The 24,208-nt window shown below is 36.9% G+C and overlaps 2 protein-coding genes across 3 annotated transcripts in view; one reads left to right on the top strand and one right to left on the bottom strand.

The window, feature by feature from the left end:
- Positions 1-4,116, bottom strand: part of LOC148861980 (uncharacterized) — a 38,360-nt gene extending 34,244 nt beyond the window's left edge. Inside the window, exons 1-2 of the mRNA XM_088982615.1 lie at positions 3,661-4,116; positions 3,486-3,591 (exon numbers count right to left, since the gene is read on the bottom strand). Of these exons, the coding sequence (XP_088838741.1) occupies positions 3,486-3,591; positions 3,661-3,903 (349 nt within the window). The 5' untranslated portion in view covers positions 3,904-4,116. The remainder of the gene's footprint in view (positions 1-3,485; positions 3,592-3,660) is intronic.
- Positions 4,117-18,063: 13,947 nt separating this feature from the next.
- The window catches only part of LOC148861978 (uncharacterized), a 48,038-nt gene continuing 41,893 nt past the window's right edge, over positions 18,064-24,208 (top strand). For both annotated transcript variants that reach the window (XM_088982610.1, XM_088982609.1), the window contains exon 1: positions 18,064-19,073. In XM_088982610.1, the coding sequence (XP_088838736.1) occupies positions 18,581-19,073 (493 nt within the window). In that variant the 5' untranslated portion in view covers positions 18,064-18,580. The remainder of the gene's footprint in view (positions 19,074-24,208) is intronic.

The following is a 24,208-nucleotide window of genomic DNA, read 5'->3' as shown; positions in this document are numbered from 1 at the left end:
GTGCTTTTCCTGTTGCTGCTACTTCTGCTGCTGACCGACCCCACCCGCAGCCACCGCCAATGCCGTCGACGACGCCGGAGTTGGTAATGGTTCTGAACATTCTGCAGCGCTCTCCAGAACCAGTACTGATCTAAGCAGGCGCTTCCATGTGGTGACTAAATACTCAAAACCATCGCAAGTCACCTCCTTCATAGAAAAGGATTGTATCATCATCAAATTGCAATTGAGTGGTACTTCATCCTCTCCAACCCCTTATTAAACTTCTAAAGTCAGCGATCATAATTAGCCTCCCAAGTATATCAACAATTAGAGTGAAAAGGAAGGGAGAGAGGGGGATCTCCTTGTCTTAATCCTCTAAGGGATAAAATTTATCCACCACCAGTCACCAAGATCGAATAGTGGCAAGTCCTAACACAACCCAGAATCCATTTACACCACTGATTACCAAAACCAAAAATTTTCATTACCTCCAATAAAAATCCCCATATGCCTTCTCCAAGTACCATCATGTTTACGAACTAATAAAATGGAAGATGAGAAAGGGCTTACACTAGGTCTAATGATTCCTGACTTCAGCAGCTCTTTACTATCGTTTCTATTTCATTCTTTTGAAAGTAAGGGTATGGTCAAACATTTACCAAGGTTGGCCCTTCCTTAAGGAGGGGGGATTTGGTGATCATGAGATTTGGGTGGAAGAAGTCCTTGAGGCTCTTGAAAAACTTCTATAAACTCCTCTAGCAATTTTTGTAACTATGGATCTAACTCATCTGTCTTGATTTCAGTTTCCAAGCTAAGCATAGAGCTTACTGCAGTTTCTAGCTCCTTTAATTAGCATTGTAGAGTCTACTAATTCAGGTAAAGCAGAGGAAATCCCTCGCAATTGATAGTTTTTGCCTTGCTGCTAGAAGTTGATAAAGGGCTTGGAGAAGTCCCAAACCACCAGGCCCAAGGTTCTCAACCATTGATCACCTAAGATGGCATCACATCCTCCAAGTGAAAGTAAAAAAAAACTTGGACTGGGACACCCTGAGATTGGACCAAAACTACTCGGCATCTACCACTATGCTTCAACCATTCCCGGCTAGCCACCATCACTTCAAAACAAACATCTGATTGAACCAGTACCTTTGCTTGCCAGGCCACCATTGAATCAAGGAAGCTATGTGTGTTGTCACTATCAATAAGAATAGTAAGAAGTAAGCTATTAATGGTTCCACATATCCTCACAATCTGAGGAGTTTTCAGGTGAGTCATTAACCCAATTATAAGATTCATGATCCAAGTAAGTCTCCTCTTGCTCTTCATCATGCAACAGTCCTACCCAAAATAGTCGTTGGGTCTTGCAACAATGGGTGGGACTAATCTTCTCATCACAGTGATAGCACAAACCTTTTTCTCTTCTCTCTATAGCTTCTGTCAAGGTAATCAGGTGATAGCTAGTATGAACTTCAATACATTGGTTAGAATATTGTTCTTGGGTTGAGAGATATCAACCTTGGTGGATCGCTACCTCATATTGACTTCTTATTTTTGTACGAAAGCAAGGCTAAAAGCAATTAGTAAATCTACAAGAGCCATTATATGGATACCTAATGAGCGCATTGATGTACAAACTTATTGAATAGCTCCTGTAGAGCCCTTTAGCCTAATTAGACAACCATTGGAACTCTTTTTGGTACTCTAAGGCAGTTACAGTTTGTGTAAGCTTGGAAAAACAACCAACAAAGTCCTCACTTCATGAAGGACCAAATCAAGCATCCATTGCCTCAACAAACTTGTCCCAAGTCAGGTTGGGTTGGTAATCATCATATTCATACCATTGGTACTATTCAAAAGCATCACCTTCTACATTGAACGAAACAATACTGACCCATTGAACCTAAGGAACTTCATGATATTGAAAATAGTATCTGGCCTGAACAACCATCCAGTAGGAATCTTGCCATCAAACCGAGGGAAATTCATATTCATGGTTCAAGTATGAATACTGCCGTTCATGCCAAAGATCTGACTGGCACTTGTCATAGAGGCTTCATGTCCAACATTCTTACCAGTTGACCTGTTTGGATCACTGGAGTTAGCTGTTAAACTTTCAATTTGTCACAATATTTTTTTGGATGGAAGTTGCTTGTAACTCCTGCACTGATGCTTGTAAGCATTTAATATCCTTATCTATTTGATCTGCACAGGTACCTTTAGCCATGACAAGATCAGAATGCTCAAATACCAATTTTTTATGGTCAAATTCTCTCATGAAGCTCGCTTTCTCTCACCTCAAGTTAAGGTGCCTAGGAATTAGAAAACACTTGCTCGCAGAGATCAAGAAGAATAAGGTTTATCTCAAGGGAGATATACTTTTCATAATTGGCTATATACATGATTACATAACTGCAACACACTCCAACATAACTAAAAAAAAACAAAGTACAAAATAACTACTTCCTAAATTATAGTAGCAGAACTCCTCGTGGGCTATAACTGTCACCATCGTGCACTCCTTGCTTCAATCACTCAAGTACGTGAAAGTGTTGCATTTGCCCAGCATCTACGTGCATAACACAACACGTGAAGACTTTACAAGCAAGGCAAAGTAGCAACTTTAATAACAAGAAAACTAATTCCATATAAATGCCACCCCAAACAAAAATAACAATCTTGACTGATATTAGCAAAGATTCTGTTCATGGTAGTTCTCACAAAACAAATGGCGGTATGAAATAATGGAAATCAAGTAACTATGAGACTGCATAAAGGTCTCAAATTTCAGTAAACAAAATGAACCAATTGACTACCCTCAAAAATGCAGCATTTACGACCAAAAACACTATAGAACCCTCAACCTTCCTTTTATGGTGATTAAAAGAAGGGGTGGATTAAGGTAAAGGGAACAAAAGTAAATCTTCAAAATATGACAAGTATGAGATGGGTATGAAAGATGAGTTGGGAGGCAAAATTTTGAAGATGACTGATTAAGTACAATTGGACGCCATTTCTCTATCAAATGAACTGAAAAGGCAACAGAAAGTGAGGCGTTTAAAGAAACACGAAATGAGTTAATTCGAATGTTTTCGCCCAGTGGAGTTAACAAGTTAATAAAATAAGAGCGCTCTCTTGAAGTAATCAAGTGTGCCATCAAAATGTAAAAGCAACCCTCCCCAACTGTTATCAATGCCTTTATGGAACTTGTGAACTTTTCTGAAAAGAAACGTGACATCAAGCTTGCTTGCGGAATCTTCTCTGGTTAAAGAAGAAACTGTGGAAACAAGGCTTATGGCACTGCAAACTACAAACTAACAGAAAAAATGTCAATCGAATACCATAACTAAAATGCATGGGCGCCAATTGCCTATTCACTATAATGTAGACATGGTACTCCATTGGTACCCAAGATACGCTATAAGTCAAATAGTTATCTGCATTTGGGTTAAAGCATAGCCCCATAATTCTAAAATTGTAAACTACATATACAGAACATTAAAGTTTACCAGTCGCCAAGTTCCGGCCATCGGATGAGAAGCATAGCCCTGTAACTGAATCACCATGACCTTTCAGAGTATTTGCTTCCAGTGGATGATGACGTTTGATTTGATCCTGGTATGTTGCACGTAAATTTTAGATATAGAACATCTAAATATAAAATGATGAATGTCATCATTAAACCTTTTCAGTGGCATGAGAGTGAGATTTCGAGCGCAGTTTCCTGTGTGTTGACTGAGGAGACTTTAAAGGAATCTGAGCCGCAGTTGGTTCAGGGTTTGCGATAGTTTGAACTTCGGATCTTTTCTTCCGGAAGTAATCACCGAAGAAAAGAAGAACGAGAGAACCCCCGACCAAAACCGAAAATATCGAAATAGGAAGAACGGAGAACCCTAGAAATGTTGAAGACTGTGATTGAGGCTCCATTTTTTTCTCCTTTTACTAATCTCGTTGATCGATCACCAAACTGGTGTTCTCAACAGATTGCCTTTTATACTAAACGGTGTACCGTGGAACTGTGGAAGCTTCCACCGGTACCAGAAATGGAAAATGAACACTGCGCACGTAAGCGCTAAACGGCTAAAGGATTGAATCCATTGAAGAGAATTGAGCAGGTGGCGCCATTGCAGCACCTTCACCGGTCCTCGTGTCAAGTCCTGGCGGGAATAGATCATCATAAATTCCTAATTTTGGCGTGCGTAAAATCCATCGGATTAGAATCTTTTTTATTGGTAGAAATAGTTTTTCTTCTTTCCAAAGAAGAAAATAGTCTTTCTTCTTATAAACCGAATGAGATGTTAGATACTTATATATATATATATACCGGTCCAATAATTATTTGCCACGTCATTCAAGTATCGTGATAGTGAAGGCGGTTAGTTTGTTTTCGCTCCTTTCTGTCTTCCGAGCATCAACGGCCAGCCTTCCGCTCGTTCTGTGGACACGTCACTAGCATTGAATTTAAGGTTGAGGTGACGTTTAATCTACGGGTGTAAAGTGTAAACGGATAGAATTCGAATTTGTTTCAAGACCTTAAATATATTTCATTCAATTCAAGAATAAGAAAATAAAGAGATGGATGATGGAGAATGGGAAGAACTTTTCAAGCCACAGCAATATGAATTAAATAATCAACAGAAGTGGATAAGTATATCTCCAAACCATTATATGATCGGAGAGTGTAACTAACATGAGAGGTTTCCAACAAAGATGATATCTGATAGTGGAGGTTACAAATCCTAAAAGTCATAATCTGTAATTTCCAACCAATTCAATCTAATCGGCAAAAGGCGGCATATCCAATAATCGTAAACTACCATCCAATACATTGGATAACTGTCATCTGTGAACTACCATCCAACATGCTGGAGAACTGTAACGTCCATCCACAATGCCATCAAACTTTAATTGCCATTCATAATGTCGAAGGATTGTAATTGTCACCCAGGACATCGGAGAACTGTAATTGCCATCTAAATTGTCGAAAGCAACAGTACGTGAAGCAACTTCCACTAGTGGATATCGCAAAAAGGATTCTAGAGAAAGAACTACATATCAAAATGCCTGCAAAAAGAAATAAAGCATAAAAATATAGCAAGGAAGATAGGAGAACAGAGATAACAAAAGGAGAACACATAGAAAACAAAAGAACGGATGGGAGAAGAATAGAAAAACAAACAAACATGGAAATGGAGAACATAAAAGGAGAACAAAATAACAGATGGGAATAGGGGAGAAATGGAGAACATAAGAACAAATGAACGGAGAAAGGGGGGAGTCACCCCTAACAAACAACTCTACGGTGGACAAAGAACAAAAAAGAAAGGAAACCTCAAGAGAGCTCAAGAGCCTCTTTGGAAATAGAGAAAGTATGTGGTGCTATTGCAAAATAAATGACCAAGTTTGGTCGATTAATAGATTCGGTTGTGTTTTAAAAAATAATGATGTGGGAGGGTGGCCACGAGTCTAGCTCTTCACAAACTATTCGAGCTCAGTTCGTAAAAAGCTCAGCTCGACTAGTTTTCAACTGAATTTGAGCCCAATTTATATGCTCGTTGAGCTCAAGCCTAATATAGCTCGGCTCATGAGGCTCACGAGTCGAGCTTTAATAGCTATATATAATAAAATATAAAATAATATATAATATTTTATTTTTATATATAATAATAACTAATTATTATAATTCTTAATTTTTAACTATCAAATAAAATATATTTTTATATATACTTTTTATTTTTATAAAACATTTTTTCTCAAGTTGAGCTCGAGCTTACGAGTTTTTGACTCGAGCCTTGTACTATTCGGCTCGGCTCGAATCCACCCCTATGTGGGAGTAAACATTAACTTTTCAAGAACAAAAGTACCATTTTATTAAAAAGCACACCCAAAAAATTGTAATGAGGCTCAAGCATCTTTCTCTTGGTTTCAATTGATTTTGGGTTTTATTCCTTATCTCTAATATCTAATTACTCATCTCATAATGAGAAACACCACTCCTACCCAACTTTGAAACCCAATCCATAGTTGCACGCTAAGAAACTGGTTATTCATCTCCCACTACTATTATTTTGGTTGATCATGTTTCCCCTTCCAAGTGCCCTTTCCCAGCCATGCTACGTTTTCTTCCCCTCCCCCCCAACCCATGGAAAGAAGTTGAGCCCTCAAGAGAAAAAAATCAATATTTCCCTCTTAGGATAATATATTGCCAATATATTGCCAACTTAGTCATAGTTTGGGGTGTAAACTTTGGAAACAAGTTAAAGTCTCTCAAAGAAGCCATCAAATTGTTCAAAAAACTCTATGTGGAAGGATCCTCCCAATGTTACATGCAACTATAGAAAATGTCAAAGTTTTTGTTGCCAATACCTAGAAGCTCGTTGGGAAAGTCAATGTCTACCCAACAGACAATGGTTGGGAGTTCTATTTTGAAAACAACGAAGATTTGACCAAAGCATTGGAGGAAGGACCATGGTTCTTCCATTCAAGTTAGAGGATGTGAGGGATGGTAAGAATATCCAACTATGGGAATAGAGCATCTGGGTCCAAATCCATAACCTACCAAGAACTTTCGTCAACAATGAATCTGGAGAACTATAGGCAGAGATTTATGATCATGCACAAACATGCCTAGTGTTTTTAATATCATGGAATGACACTTGTTCAATGGATGCATGATACACTTTGGGCAAAGTATCTCATACCTATTAATGTGCGTAAATGAGATAAGGTTGATCTACATGGAACAAAAGATTGAATTGTTAAGATGAAAGATTAAGTAAGCATGTGGAACACATTGGCAAGCAAAATGAATCATTGTAATTTAGATACACCTATTCAAGTAGTTGTTCGTTAAAAATGGTTTAATCAAATAGCATACAAATGAATTCATCATCTTTGTGGACCAAGAAGTATGCTTTATGAAAAACTAGGATTATGATTAAAGAAAAGTGGAGTCTTTGCAAACTTAATTACATGTCATGGTAATAGAATAAATTCTTATATTATTTTAACCTAATAGTTTATTTAGTAAAATAAATTCTTAAATAATGAATTGGCATTTATTATATTTTGTTTTAGAAAAAGACATTGAAGCACCTTCTCCATATGCTAGTCTCGTTTGCAAATTTAGATTATGAAAATAAGCAATGAAGCATTGGATGTTAGTGATTCATTGGCATGTGTATCCATAATTAAGAATGAAACATGTAATAAAGTTAAACCTCAATCGAATAATCCAATACATATGAGGCAAAACAAGAAAAAAAAAAACTGCAATCGTGTTGTTGATCTTGCTACTTCACATTTAGTTGATGAAGTGTCACTAGGGGAAAACTCTCTGCCCTAATCTCAAATCAATTCATACAAAAAAAGAATATGGGCTCAAAAGTAAACTCAAAAGGAAAACAAAATGGATTTTTAAATGTTTTTTTTTTATTAATTAACTCTATTATGCTTCTAAGTATAGACAAATGTGACTATCTTTTCTGATGCTTGGCAATCTAAATAATGTTTCATTTTTCCTTTTATATATATATATATATATATTATATTTGTCATATATTCATTCCAACCTTTTTGGATGTACTTCTCAATAAATGTAGTTTATCATTTCAGATGCTTGACAACGTTTTTCCTTCATTCTTGTTTTAGATGTGCTTCTTTCAATTCAAAGAAAAACTTCCAAACAAGTTTGTTGTGTCTATATTGTACATGTCTCAATTAAAATAGGCTCTTATCCATTCTCTTTTCAAGCTTTATTATCCATTCAATAGAATTTTTATTATTTATTATTTTTCTAAGGTTTTATCATAGTTTTAATAGTAAACTCATGTATTACTATTCAAACCAAAATTCATAATGGCTCATATTTGAATGTATCCCAAAAATTCTCTAAAATATGATGGAGATAGAAACTATGATGTGAACTAGGAAACATCTTGGGAACTCATTTTAAAAATCCTTAATGTTGATCAGTAATTATTGTGAGATATGGCGATAAAATATCAAATGTAAGATAAAAATCACTTATAAGAATATTTGTTCATATTCTTAACTATTGTAAATGCAACTAGAATAATACCATTATTTCCATCAACTTCATAAGTTATTAACAAAGCAGAAAGTACATAGAACCCTTTAGATGTGTCATATCAATTAACAAAATCAACGCTAGATTTTGCGGTATTTGGCATTGATGGTGTTGCTCCAGAAAAATGATGAAACATTAGCGTCACATTACAAAAATCAATGCTCTAGGAAACATCAATATGTTTGGAACCATTTATCCATAAAAAGAAAGCAGTGCTCCAAGCCATGCCTTGGAAATCGATAAGGTGTGGATTGGAGAAACGTCAAATTCGACGTTTTCTCATATTAGAGCCCGTTGCTACTAACAAAGACATGATGTAGTAGTGACATGGACATGGGTACCAATGCTAAAAACAAATATAGACCACTGATACTACAAAAACGGTGTGGTTGTTGCTCCAGGAAACATCATACTTGGCAGGAACGTTTTTAAACAAAAAAAGACTATTTTATGAGAATATGGTGTTTTATCTGTAGCATATATGCCAAACATATAATTTTATAAAAAGTGCGAATACATGCCCAAAGGAAACATGAAAAATGTTGAATCATCGCTCTGTACAATGTGTCACACATCTTTTATCTTTTCTTTTCAACTCCTGCACCAAACATGACAGCATTGTATATGAGTTTTTAAAGGTTTCATTTATCTAATCCAATGCCTTTGCTTATTGTCTTTGAATATGATATTATAATGCCAAACATTGTTTTTACATATATGATTATTTTAGTTGCCCAAATATGTATATGTTTTCCTAACTTTATTTTTTAATTTTGATGCTATTTAATATAAAATTGCTTAGCGGTCATCACAACCACCTTTGCTCATATGTACAGAGTATGTATGGACTTTATCACATTGTTAGTTAAGAAGTTAGCAAATTATGCAATCTTCTAACATGCAAATATTAAGGATACTCCACAATAGAATATTTCACTACTATCATTTGTGGGCTTGTATAAATTGGACTATATTCACATTATGTTTTGATTGCATAATCTTTACGAAAACTCTGCAATGTTGATAAACTTGTAAAAGATTGTGAAATCAAATCAATTATCAGTGTTGATAGTTGTATTGTCATTATTTACATTGTAATCCATTGGCTTTACACATTGTACGTTGGGGTTAAAATAACGTGCTTTATAAAATTTCATTGTTTGTTGCATTTTTATAATTAAAGTCATTTTACATGCTTATTGTTTATTTGAATTTTAACTTTTGTTTTTGGAAAAATGGTTCATTTTGACTTAAAATGGTGCTAAGTTGCACTTTCAACATTTCTAGTTGACTTACTAAGGTATGATGGAAGTGTTCTTCTATCATTAGTTCTTTGACCTATAAATAACAAAGTAAAATAAATTATAAATATCAATATAAAATAAATAATATTTTTTTAAATATTATATTAGAAAGTGATGAATGAACATGGAATAGATTGGACCATCCATCAACATTAGACATATAACCAGGTTAGGTGTTCCATATTCATGCTTTCAACTTTTGATTAAGCTTTTGTTTCAAATTTGATTAAAATAATAAAATATTAATTTTAATTCAAATTAAATAAGTAACATGTTTCAATAGAATGATGAATAAATTGCTTATAATATGAAATTAATTACTGGAATACTGATGAATTGTGATTATTTCCTTATAAATGTTTGATTCAAAATGTATACCGCAGCCACATTACACTGCTAAGAGTATAGATATATTATAGATTCTAATGCTCAATTATCTACATTTATGAATATTGAAAATTTTCGATCAAGTAGTTATCTACATTTATCAATGATCCCTCCATCAATAAATCATGTGTTGAATTTAATTTTTGAATAAATTCAACGGAACCAATACCCTTAACAACTTGATCCACTTTGGTATGTCCTGATGCATACTTGGGATTATTGTTACTATCCTTTAACTCTCCATCATAGTAACATATCAAAGACACATATGATGTATTATCTTGAACATGTTGTTATCGTTCTCTCATATTTTTGTACATAATTAAAATATATATAAAATGATTTAAAATTTTTTAAATTTGATAATAAGTGTTTGTGAATCAAACATTTTGTTAAAAAAACTTAATATGTATGAGTCAAACCCTTTACTATAAAAACATAATTGTCTAAATTTGTTTATAGATGAATAAATGTGGAAAAAATCATTTGCACTAATTAGATGAGTAATAACTCCATGCAACGTTACCTATTGTATAGGACTAAAATTTGGTTGTCTCGCATTTTTCTTATTGTTATATGTGTCAGCATGAGGATACATTATTTAATAACCATAACCATGCATGTGCAATGAATTGTATCGTTGTTGGGGTTGATGATCTTAGGAACGACATGTAACTGGGTATGCGTCATTACTTCAACTAAGAAAGCAATTCAAAATCTAAAAAAAGCCTCTTGGACTACTCCTCACAATTATTCAGCCTAGGAAGGTTATCTCACTTGGTCTAAAAACCCGTGCACATACACACGTCTGATGAAATAAGGTTTATTAATTGATGACAGAATTATTAGATCAAACTCTACAACATACAAGGGCACAAGTAAAAGTAATGTGGAAAATAGTAACCCCATGGACAAGATAGAACGGGAATAGTCAAGTAGCTATAAATAAGCCCTGTTAAAGATTAATACCAATTATTGTGAACTGTGCCCACGTTGGAAAGAGGACAAAGATTAAGCTACTTCTTGCTATGAGAGTTTTGAAATTGCCTATTTATGTGGAGATGGTTGTAAAAAAGTCACACCACACCAACAAAGAACCAGTGCGGAAATAGAGCCACCTTAATGGAGAAGAATACACTCCCCTGTGAGGTGCCTTAGTCGAGCAAAGCCAAGAAAGCATTGGATCCAATATTTCAACTGGAAGAAATGAGATTTAATAATGAGAAAAGGCCTACTCCATATGTTGTGACTACCTCCAAAACTATTAGAGTTATCGACATGGACGAATTACAAAAAGGAAAGAAGATGGATGACAAATGGTCTATGCATGTACGCGAAAATCTTAGGGGATCTTGAGCCCCTAAAAGTAATTGTTGAAAAAGCGCAAACATGGAAAGTCCACTCTAAAACTGATATCAAAGCAAACGGAAATGGTTTTTTCTATATCACCTTCACATTAGAGGATGATTTCTTCAAGGTCCAAAAAAATGGACCATGGATTATTAATGGTAAATACCTCATGCTTGTTCCTTGGAGGTCAGGTTTCAATCCCCTAAAAGCGAGATTGGAGGTGGCAGATGTGTGGATTCATTTACCAGGACTTTCGATTGAATGTTGGGCCAAAGAATATCTGGAGTTTATTATGGAAGATGTTGGGGAAGTCTTGAAACTAGATGAAAACACTCAAAAGCTCTATTGGACTAGATTCCCTCGTGTGTGTGTGTGCGTGTGTGTGTATGTGTGTAAGGGTAAGCCTATTGAGGCCTTTCATCCTTGAAATCCCTACAACTTCGGGATGAAAGAAAGGTACAATTGGATATTTTATGAGAATTTCTTTGACCTTTGCACCAATTGTGGTTAGAGAGATCATAAGGCCCCAAACTGACCCAAAACTTTGAAAACCTATAGTGGAGATGGATTGGCGTCTGTCTCTAGGCGAAAATGTGTTAGATAGTGTATGCCCTTAGCTCCAATCAGAATGGTGTACTTATGACATTTATTGTAATTGAATAAAGTACATATTTGATTCATGTTATTATGGTGTGTTTCTGTGTAATACCTTTAAACTAGACACATATGAGACTTGTGTTAGTTTAGAATCTTCACAGCCGTTGGATAAGTCTGGGGAGATTTATCCTGCTAAGATTAACACTGATGTGCCACCAAGTTGGTTGGAGTAGCCTGTCTCAGCTGCCAGGGTGAGACCCGAGGTACATGTAGTGTAGGTTTACTTGAAACCATAAACCGGACCAGAATTCCAGTATTGCCCTGGACTTTTGTGATTAGTGGGTAAAATTGGAATGTTACACCTGACCCCTAGACTCGATTATGATACTTCAATAGGTGTCGGACTGGGCTGTCTTTGATGTGCCAATCAGTTAGATCCTCATAGGGGTCAAAACCTAGGTATGTTGGGATAGTTCGAGAATTCATCTGAGTGGGTGATCATAGTGATAGGATCAGCCCCTTTGTCGGACAAAGGTAATGATCGGGGATGCACTCTCTCTGATGGAAACCAAAGCTGCCGGCAGCCGATTTCAATCGTTGAAATTTGCTTTTGCAAAATATATTTATATAAAGATATACATATATATTACGATTTCAAAATATTTGCAAAATGTTTAATTTCCAAGATCCATGTAAAGAGAGAGTGCAGCACTGTTCTTTGCAGCCGATGGGAGAGGTCGTCTCTTGTCGGGCAGTTCTTGATCATTATAGGCTGAGAGGTTAAGTGTAAGACCATTGATGGCAATACCTGATGGTCTAATTTTGCATCTGCCCATAGTCCCTGGGTTTTATAAGGTGGTTTGGCCCAAGGACCACTTAGTGTAAGTGTTGGGCCCATTAAGATCCTATGGTGATGGGCTCAGGAGTTCATTGTTTACTATAGTGAATTCGCCCAGGCTTTGTAAGAGAGGCTAGGCTGAACCTATGTGGCTGATGTATAGATCAATGTTTGGGTCCCACGCCATACAAGGAAACCCAACTGGGCAATTGTATGGAAGGTTAGTGAGCACATGGACTTAATGGGTTTAAAGCTGAATTCGAACTTGTCTAATTTTATTAGTTAAAGAAAGGGGCAGATCTGAGATTTGGATTAACAGATAGGATAAGGGATTATCCCTATCCACTTAGAGAGTCCAAATCCAAACAATTATTTGGATTTGGAAACTCCTAATAAGAATAGGAGGGCTGATCTAATTTGCAAATAAGATAAGGGATTATCCTTATCTCTTAAAAGGAGTCTAGACTCAAATAAGAATTTGAATCAGGAAACTCCTAATGGGATTAGGAGCTGATCTTTTTAAGGCTATAAAAGGAGGAGGGGGTGAACCATTCATTACAATATTTCATTTACATCAAATCTTATATCACAGAAAGAAAGAAGACAACTATAATAAGACTGCGTCATCTTCTGTTATTGCGCCCTCCTCCTGGTGCGGCCATTGCCAGTTCGATCTCCACTGTAGGAGCGATCAATAAGTGTTTTTGATATCAGTCTTTTGGAGAAAGATTGATATGAAGTCGTGCTCACATACCCTCCATCGAATTTTTGGTGAAGGATTCGATTCTTGTGAAGAACCTGTTGATTCTGCTCCACCCTACGCTGTGTCATCTTCAGTGGGAGTAGTCTTTGGAGCTTTCTTTGGGTGTAAACACATTAGTTGGGAGTTACTAATACTCCATATCCAGTATATCCCTCTCCTACATTTTGGTTTCAGATCTGATTAAGTTTTTGGTTCAAGATTGATCATTGAAAATGCAAATTTTTTAAAACAGGGAATGTGATTCCCACATGGGAGAGAGATAAATTTTTGAAATTTCCCCTACTACCTACAGGGTTCGGCTATCCATATGGTGGATCTTTCATCCCTTCAAAAGGGATAGACCAACTCAAGAAAACAACATTATGGAAATAATCCCCAAAATCCCATTTTTTTTGCCCGCCAAAATGAAAGACATTGGGTCAGTAAGAATAATAACTAGGCAAATGCTATAATCTAGAGATTTGATCATGCAAAATATTTCAAGGCCAAACTCATTAACTATGGCCATGCTACTATTGAACCACAAAGAGGTAAAGCTATAAAAGGTATATGGGTTAAAAAAATGATAGTGCTACTGCATATAGCCATAGTGTTGTTTTCTTTGAATTTATTAAGAAACATAATTTGTTCGGTATTATGAATGATGCAGAATTAGAGCTAGTGATGTCAAATGTTCAAATTGGAAACAATATTGGCCTAAATAATCCTGATGATGACAATGGGGAAGGGGAAGATAATCTTGGAGGTGAGGAGGATGGTATGGAAGACACAAAAGAAATATGGTATGATCAAGACAACCAAAATGTTGACAATAGTAATTTCCTGTTCCAAAATGACAAAGGAGAGGAAAAAGGCCTTGTTGTTGAGGATAATATGGATCTTAATCTCAATATGGTTACTAATGTAGGTCCGTCGCTGGGATATTAGGGGAGTAGGGCATCCCTGCATTCAAAGACAGGTTGATAATTTGATCAAAACACACAATTTTGGTTGTTGCCTTATAATGGAAACTATAATTAATCCGAATAGAGCTAGTAGAGTTATTAGTACATTTAGAATGAATGATTTTGTACTAGTAAACCATCTTGGTTTATTTGGGGTTCTATGGCTTTTGTGGGATAGTAGACGATGTAATATTCAAGTTGTATTTACAAATGAAAGACTTATTCATCGTCTAGTCATTGATTTGCTCTCTAACAAACTGTGGTGGTGCACTTGTACTCCCCCCCCCCCCCCCAAATAAAAATGAACAAATTGCTGTTTGGAATTGGGTTAGAAACATTCCTACCAACATTAATGGAGCTTGGTGTATTATGGGAGATATCAACAATTTCCTATCTACTCAAAATAAAAAAAAAGAGGTAGAGTTTACACTTAGCCAAATTCATGCCTTTAACAAGGTTATTACTGATTGCAAACTCATGGAGCTGGAGATGATGGGGAACAAATTCACATGGAGAAATAAAGCCATCTTGGAAAGACTCGATTGGGTTTTTGTCAATGTCGAATGGATAAGCATATTCCCCAATGTTGGTTTAACTAATTTACCCTTTTTAGCCTTGGATCATTCGGCTTTGTTACTTAATACATATTGTCATTCCATTAGAGGGAAAAAGCCTTTGAAATTTGAGGCCATGTGGTGCATGGACCATTCTCTTAAGGGGGTGGTTTCTCAAGCATGGGATATCAATGCCATCAGTTCCAGTGTTGTTCAATTTGTAAAGAAGAGTCTTGCTAAAAAAAATCAATAAATGGAACATAGATGTTTTTGGTAATATCTTCAAGACAAAATAGTCCTTACCATGCAGATTTTAAGAGGTGCAAAAAAAAATAGTAGAATCCCTAAGAAACAATGTTCTTATTAATATTGAAAATGTGATTCACTAGCAATTAAATAATATTTTATTTCATGATGAGGCTTACTGGGCCCAAAGATCTCGGATATACTGGTTAAATTTAGGATACCAAAATAACAAATTCTTTCATACATCTGCTACCATTAGAAAATCAAGAAATACGATAATGGAGATAAAAAAATGATGAGGGTGTTTGGTTAAGAGACCGGGATCACATTGCGAGTTTCTTCAATGAGAAATTCACTAGTAGGTTCAAAACAAAGGGTATGACTGATATTGGTAATTTCCTAATGAATATTGGAAACTGTGTTAGTGATGAGCAAAATAACATTCTCATAAGAGAGGTTACAAATAAGGAAATCTTCCAAGCTCTTTCTTTAGTTGAAGATTTAAAGGCCTCGAGACCTGATGGTCTTAATACCCTTTTCTTTAAAAAAATTTGGCATATTGTGGGGTTTGAAATATGTGGTGTGGTGAAATCATCCTTTCACATCGGAAGGATGTGTGGCATTTTAAACAAAGTTTTCATCACCCTTGTTCCCAAATGAAAGAATCCAAAATTAGTAAATAACTACCGTCCAATTAGTCTTTGCAATGTAGTTTATAAGATCATTGGAAAGATATTGGCAAGCAGAGTGAAACAATTTATAGATAGCCTTATCTCCCCTATGCTGAGTGTGTTTGTTCCTAATAGGCAGGTCAATGACAATATTCTCATTGCACATGAGGTCTTTCATGTTATGAGAAAAAAGAAAGGCAAATCTAGAATCTTGGTTTATAAAGTTGATATGGAAAGAGCTTATGACAGATTTGAGTGAAAGTTTGGGTTCCATACCAGATGGATTTCTTGGGTTATGGAATGTATTACTTTTGTCTCTTATCAGATTTTAATTAATGGAATCCCGACATAAGAGTTCAAGCCTTCTAGAGGAATAAGATAAGGGAACCCTCTCTCCCCCTATATTTTTGTTCTATGTAATGAGGCTCTTACGAATAAATTAATTGGAGAGGCCAATGATCCAAGTACTTCGATTGGTTGCAAAATTAAAAAAAATGGCCTTACAATATCCCAATTCTTCAAATTGCAGATGTTTGTCTCATCTCCTCAAAAACCACCATATCGGCTTGTGTTAAAATAAAGGGGATCCTTGTTAGCTTTGCTAAAGCCTTTGGCCAAGCCCCAAATTTTGCAAATCTATGGTTTGCTTTTCAAAGAATGTCCCTTATAGTTATAAAAAGATTCTATCCAAAATTCTCAGTATCCCCATTGATAGAAATTCTTCCCACTACTTAGGGGGCCCTATAATTAATGGTATGGATACTTTTAAGAATCATAGCGAGAGGATACTGACTAAACTCGATGGTTGGAAAAAAAATTTCCTCCACTTGGTAATAGGATCACTTTAATAAAATCCACCCTCAATGATTTACCCCAATTCATAACGAGGCCCTTTAAGTTGCGAGTTATCTTTGAAGTTAATAGGATTAAGAAAATTTTTATGTGGAGTAACTCAGAAGGCAAAAAGCTAATTAATATCGTCAATTGGAAAACAGTTTATACCCCCAGAAATTGGGGTGGTTTGGGAATTAGAAACCTCTAATGGAGCAATGAGGCTAGTCTGGCAAAATTAGGTTGGAAGATCATTTCAAACGAAAACAATAAAGGTATTTATTGGGCTTGGAGAGGAACCTTGCCATCTAGAGATTTACTAAAAAGGGATAGGGTGGTCTGTAGGGAATGAAGAGAATATAAACTTTTGGAAATATAATTGGGCTATGGAAATCCTGTGGTGCAAGGTAGAAGAATCTATTAGTAGGGTGAACCCTAACTTAAGAGTTTATGAGGTTATTGATAAGGAAAGAGGATGTTGGAGGGGTAGTTTATGAGGTTATCCGTAATTTAGTTCCAAGCCAAGTTTGGTCTTTTATTAAAGCCATTTTCCTTGCATCTAGTTTGTTTAGGGATAAGTTGATTTAGAGGTTCAATCCAAAGGGTACATTATCTATGAAGTCGGCCTAGTTGGCTAAGTTTGACTACTCCGAGTTTAATAACAAACAAAACCAAAAAACTAGGTTGATCTGGAAAGTCAGATGCCCACTGAAAATAATATTTTTTTATATCAACTGATAAAGAATAGGCTCCCCTCAAAAGTCAATATGGAAAAAAAGTGGATTTACAATTGTTGTTTATGTGGTGTAGAAGAGGACATTGATCATATTTTTAGGGTATATTCCTTTGCTCATCAGGTTTGGCTTTTAGCCCCCTATTATCTTAATGGGCCGACCAATCAAAATATCAATATTCCTTTGCTCATCCTCCTTCTTCCGTCATTAAGAGGGTTATTGATCATTTTAATGACTTATGGAGTAGTACTCATTCCAAGCAAGTTGATAAACATTCCAAATCATGGAAGCAAGTCATTTGGAAGAGCCCCAAGATGGGGTCCATTAAAATCAATTTCAACACCTCCTATGTGGATGAGAGGTGTTATATTGCAGGCTTTGCTAAAGGCTTTCTCCGGAAATGTTATTGACATTAAAGTTTATAAATTGGGCTACACCACCGTCAATGTTATTGAGGCTTAGGCTGCTTGGGAAACACATAATTTTGCTCTTAATTTCAAGAACACTCCCATCATCATCAAATGCGATTTGAAGCTGGTCATTTATTCCACTTTCCCCTGTGGTGTTTTGTTTATTTATGCTTTCAACCTACGAATTTTTTACCACACGGTCTTTCAAGATGTCAAGGTCTGACACAGGCTTAGCTTTGCCTATTCTTGATAGGGACATCGCCCTTATTTTCACATGTAAACTACCCCTAATCAAGCGACAAATCTTTCAACCCACTTAGCGCTAGAAAACTAGGGGGAAACTCCCTCTCTCTTATCCCTCTAATCTTCCCTCTCATTTATCTCTCATTGAATGGGCCCTACTTGCGTGCAGTCGCTACATTTGCAGTTCCGCGGCGGCTGATCTTGTCGCACGGGTTTACGGTTAAACGCCAAAACGGGCGTCGGCAGTACCGTTGCGACCGAATTGGGGCCCAGGCGTCGGATGATTCTACATTGACGGTGATGACTGCATCTCCGTAATTGTGAATGCGTTCGTCTAGAAGTACAGAAAGGAAAGCAGGACACGTGGCGTTATTTTGTTGCCCATTCCATTCGTGTACTTCCGTGCAAACAACCTCCCGTGCGAACTACGGCCAAGATTTTCCGGAACTCGCCAAGGTCAAGGAAAAGAAAAGATTTCCTATTTTTTTCATGTCGGACCCCGCCGAGAGGTCTCTCAACCAACCAGCTTTGTCTCTGGAACCCTCCCTCGTCTTCTGCAAAACCCTAGTTTTTTCCAAAATTTCTCAAATCTCCTCTCTGCAAACCCTAGAGAATCATAGTTATTCTCTAAAGTGAGTTAGTCATGCCACCCCGGGCAGTGAACAGGAAGGCTGGTTCCTCGGGCACTAAGCCGGGGCCGAGGGCAAGGAAAACGATTGCCAAATCAAAACCAGAGGCAGTTCCCTCGAGTTCCCCTGGTGAAAATAAAGTGTCGGAAACGGAGGAGCCGTCGAGCCTCGTCGAAGAGAAGATGACTACGGAAGATGTGCAGAACAATGCCAAAGAAGAGATGCCGGCCTCGAAGAGTGAAGAAGTCGAGGAAGCGTCCCAGTCCTCTAAAGACAAGACTGTTGTTACAGAAGAGGTTTCTGTGACTGAGGTGGTGGCCGAGGAGCAAAGGACTGTTTCTGTAGAAACCGTCGAGGAGAAGACTTTGGAAATCACGTCGGAAGGCCCTCTCACTTTGAATGCTGGGGATGTTGGGAAGGCAGATGACATGGAGGACATAGAGTTGAGGGAAGGGGTGGACGACAAAGACAATAAGAATGGAGGTGCTCAGATGAATCTTGATGAAGGTACTAGAAATTTTCGATTTTGTTTTTTGTTTTTCGATCATTTTGGACCTTTTCTGTACACCTTTTTATTTTATTTTTTGGTATTATCCAATTACACATCTTCTGGTTCGTATATTTCTTTGATTCTTTTCCTTATGAAGTTGGTTTGATATATATATATTTTTTTCTGCTTGTATTGGTAACAATGGCGTGCCCATGTATAGATTTGGGTGTTGTTGGATATAGGTTTAACATTTTGCTTGTTTGAGTAAATATATACAGTGCTTAATGGATTGAGGGTCTCATTTGACAAACAACTTCTTCTTGATGATGTTGTAACTCACATTACATTATTTAATCATTGGGTCGGAAATTATTAGTGGGCACGTGATTTTATTGTAACATTATATTAACTTTGTATTAGGTCAGAAATCCCTATTTCTAAAATGCCAGATGTTTCACATCGTACTGACGAACAGGGGCCACTTTTTGTTTATGTTTTTTTTTTCGAGGCATGGATGGAGTCCCTGTTTTTGTTTTCTTAGGTATCAATTTTAATTCAGCTCATTATTTGGGAGATAGCAGTACCGGTTTATTCATAGTGGCTTGGTGGTGTTTATTTGGGGGGAGGGGACTGAACTACTTTTCCTCCTATCCTTGTATCCTTTCATTTTATCCATCCAGATTCCGTATTTATCTAATTAAGATAAAACCATTGTTGTTTTAGTTCTTAAATTTAGAGATAAAACGGTGGGTGATTTCTTGATACCCTTTTCTTTTTTCTTTTAATGGATATTCTTTATTATAAAAAGAGAGAGAACTCTGGGTAGTCTGAGTAATCTATGAAGCATTGTGACATTGTCATTGGTCAATATATGATTGATGAAGTCAGATAACCAACACGTGCTGTTTTGTGGAATTTGACTAACTTTCATTATGAGAAGTGATGCATGTACCATGAATTACTTTTAATTTCAACGCATTGCTTGTTGAAGGAGCACATTGGCTCTAGGGTATTGTGAAAAATCCATCACAAGTGGAACACAAGAAAGGTCAAAAGAGAAAGTAGAGGATTCTGTTTTTTATTGTTCTCTGGGTTGCTTTCTTTTGATCTGTTGTGAGATGTCTGGTTGTGAAGAGCTCTATTTTGGTGATTATAAAAAAAAAAAGAGCTCTATTTTGGTGGTTTGTTTTTTGCTTTTAGGGAGCTTGGTTGCATTTCTGGTTTTGTGGTCGGTGATCTTTTTGAGGTGTTGGCTGTTTGGTTGTTTTTTTTCTCTCTTGGGTGACTTCTGGTCACCTTTCTTGTTCTTCTCTTTTATTTTTAATAAAGTTTTACTTTATTACCAAAGAAAAAACGTTTTGTTCTTCACATTGTTGGGTCATGTTACGCAGGAAACTTAAGTGTTGTTTAATTTTGACTTTACTGCTGCCAAAATCCCTTCAATTTTGATATGCTAATTGCAGCCTTTCTCAACTCTCTACTTATATAGCTTTATTTATATAACTTAATTTCTTTGAGCTAGTTCAGACCATATTAGCACAATATTTACTGATGTCTCCTGTCTTTCGTTAGTTTTATATATATATATATATTGTATGTATGTATGTATACATACATACAATTTTATCTTGTTTAGTTCCTTTTTGAAAGAACTTTGGTATCACTCTTTTGAATACTTAAAGAACTACGGATCTAATTAGAATGCATAAAATACAATATGGTTTAAGAGGTTTGGGGAATGCAACCAAGAGGGCTATAATAAAAGAATTGTTAAGAAAAGGAGATCCTGAAGTGGCGATCTTACAAGAATCCAAACTAGCAGAATTTGATATCGAGTGGGGTAGATGTGTGTGGAAGGCAAGGGGAATTAGTTAGGCAATGAGCCCTTCTCTAGGAACCTTAGGAGGCATAGTGACTTTATGGAAATATGAGATTTTGGAAGGAATTGAAGGACTTTTTGGTAGATTTACAGTCTCCATTAAGTTTAAGCAAGTGGCAGATGGATTTGAATGGGTATTGACAAATACATATGGCTCCAACAGATATAGAGAAAGCAATGAGATGTAGGAAGAATTGGGAGATATTAGAGGACTTTGGGAGGGACCTTGGTGCATAGGTGGGTTTTTTTATGATAAGTAAATGCATAGGTGGAGATTTCAATGTTATTAGATTCATAGGGAGACAAATAACCTGAGGCAGAGAATTAATACAAGTATGAGGAAATTCAATGATTTCATCAATAATTTTGAGCTTAAGGAATTGCCCTCTCTTACATAACAGTTTTCACTTGGTCTAACCTTTAGGCAAATCCTATCTACTCTAAACTTGATAGGATTTTGTTCATTGCAAATTGGGGAAATTTAGTTTCCAGGGCTTTGCCTAGGCTAAACTCTGATCATCAGCCTATCACCATTGCCAAAGAAGAGTAGGGTGGTAGGGGTCTAGCCCCATTTAGATTTGAGAACATGTGGTTGTGTCACCCTTGATTTGTAGAGAAAGTAAAGGATTGATGGATAGAAAGCAACCCAAGGCCAAAATGGGAGGGAATGAAGTTTCATTGAAAATTGAAGGAACTAAAAGCCAAAATCAAAGAATGGAATATTCAGCATTTTGTAAGAATTGAAGAGAGAAAACAAGAGGTGATTAGTCAAATTGAGGAGTTGGATGCTGAAGAAGTTGAAGGGATTCTTGAGGAAAGGGATAAGGAGGTAAGGTGGTCTCTAAGGAAACAATTAGAGGATTTATTATTTAAAGTAGAGGTCAACTAGAAAAGTTGATGAGAGACTTCTTGAGGGAGCCAGGGGAATATCCAGGAAAGGAATGCGAGAGTTCCCAACGACAAAGTTAGTTGGGAAGTTGTTAGAAGGAGCAAGAAGTTTGGTGGGCTAGGGTTGGGAAATATCCAAGAAAGGAATGTGGCCTTACTTGCTAAATGGCATTGGAAATTGCCAATTGATAGGGATAAGCTGTGGGTGAAGGGTGATAACTAGTATTCATGGACTTGCAACTGATGGTTGGGGTGCTGGTGTGATGGCTAGGGCTACAAAAGCTTCCCCTTGGAAGTCTATCCATGCCATCCTTAATTTTTTCTTACCATTTATTAGGTGGAACCCACCACCCCCACCCCTGCCAAATGTAAAAAGCTTGTTGGGCCCTACCTTTGTTAGTTGACAGAAAATGAGGGGAAGAATCTTATGGAGGTGTACAAAACCGTAGTTTACTAGACAATATTGGAAGTAGACCTGTTCATGGGCCAGGCTCGGGCCGGGCTTTCACTTGTCACTAATGAAAATGTACTAGGCCCAAGCCCGAGCCCGGCCCAACCAACGGGCCTATAACTTGGCCCCGAACCCGGCCCTGGTAAAAAGCCCGAAACCCGAGCCCGAGCTCGAAGCCCGACCTAATTGAAAAAAAAAACAATTTTCCCTATTCAAATTAGCATTAAAAATTCAGATAGTATTTTTTTTTCTATTTAAATGAACAATGGGCCTACAAGATGGTATTTTTCCCTTTCTTTTATATTTTAAAACACAAATTTACATTCTTAAACCAAAAAAATTATTCAAATGGACATAACCACATAAATAATTTGAAGTTTAATATTAGGTCGGGCCGGGCCGGGCTATTTTGACAAAACCCGAGCCCGACTCAAATTTATTGTGGGTCGGGCTTTTTGGCCCGACTTTAAGCCCGCGGGCCTATAAGCATGTTCAAGCCCATCCGGGGGTCGGGCCGGGCCACCCGGCCAATGAACAGGTCTAATTGGAAGAATGAAATTAGAGAATATTTGCAGAAAAAGAAAGGGGTAGGGAAGCCCTAATCGAAGTCATTACAACTAGGTGATCCATTGGGTGAAGACTTTGAAAGTCTTTGAAGGAGCTTCTGCTGCTGATCTGGTGAGAAAGTGGAGGGAAGTGGCTGACTTTGCTCCATTTGAAGCTGTCACAAAGACCACCCTGGACCTCCCCAATCAATGGAATTTTCAAATTGAATTTTGATAGTAGTAGTAAAGGCAATTCATGGCCATCTGGCATTGGAGGAGCTTTTAGAGATTAGGAAGGTAGAATTAGGGCTCTTTTCTCATGTCCTATTGGCGTAGGAGATTCTTTGGGAGCTGAAATTCTTGCTGCTATGGAAGGAATTCAAAAATCCAATCAATTTTCTAAACTGATAATTGAAGGAGACTAAAAGCTGGTTATTAGTGGGCTTCAAAAGGAGGAGGAGATGGGGTGGTGGGAATTGTGGGATTACATCAATGAAAAAGGGAATTTCAGGTGTTTGAGACAAGGAATGGAAATTAAGTTGGATTAAGAGAGATGCTAATTGCCTATCCATTGACTAAACAAGGGATGGGAAGAAACAATGTCTTTTGGGCTATGTTGTAACTGCCTTTAGTTGTAGTTTCGGGGGAGTTAAGGCAAAAATATAGGCATAAGTGGGTGAAGGAGGGGGTTAGAAACACAAAATTTTTTCATGCTATTATGGCTAATGGAAGGAGAAAGAAAAGTCTCTTCTCTAAGCTTGTGATTGATGATTTAGCACTTACAGAACAGTTTGAGATTGCAGGGGCATTTGTGGTTCACTTCAAGTCTATTTACAGGAGACCCTTGAAAGCAAAACCATGGTTAAAAGCGTTGGATTGGTCTAGGATTTCTAAGGACCTCAAGGTATGGCTTGCAAGGGGTTTTGAGTTGGAGGAAATAGAGAAAGCAATATTCTCTATGGATAGATCTAATGCACTTGGGCCATATGGGTTTATGATGGCATTTTACCAAAATTGTTGAGACATACTCAAACAGGTCTAATTGGAAGAATGAAATTAGAGAATATTTGCAGAAAAAGAAAGAGGTAGGGAAGCCCTAATCGAAGTCATTACAACTAGGTGATCCATTAAGTGAAGACTTTGGAAGTCTTTGAAGGAGCTTCTGCTGCTGATCTGGTGAGAAAGTGCAGGGAAGTGGCTGACTTTGCTCCATTTGAAGCTGTCACAAAGACCACCCTGGACCTCCCCAATCAATGGAATTTTCAAATTGAATTTTGATAGTAGTAGTAAAGGCAATTCATGGCCATCCGGCATTGGAGGAGCTTTTAGAGATTAGGAAGGTAGAATTAGGGCTCTTTTCTCATGTCCTATTGGCGTAGGAGATTCTTT

The sequence above is a fragment of the Nelumbo lutea genome, chromosome 4 (assembly GCF_056320005.1).
Source record: "Nelumbo lutea isolate HS-2025 chromosome 4, American lotus-T2T, whole genome shotgun sequence".
NCBI classification, from domain to species: domain Eukaryota; kingdom Viridiplantae; phylum Streptophyta; class Magnoliopsida; order Proteales; family Nelumbonaceae; genus Nelumbo; species Nelumbo lutea.
Note: the sequence above shows the minus strand (reverse complement) of the source record. Positions and strands in the feature narration are given on the sequence as shown.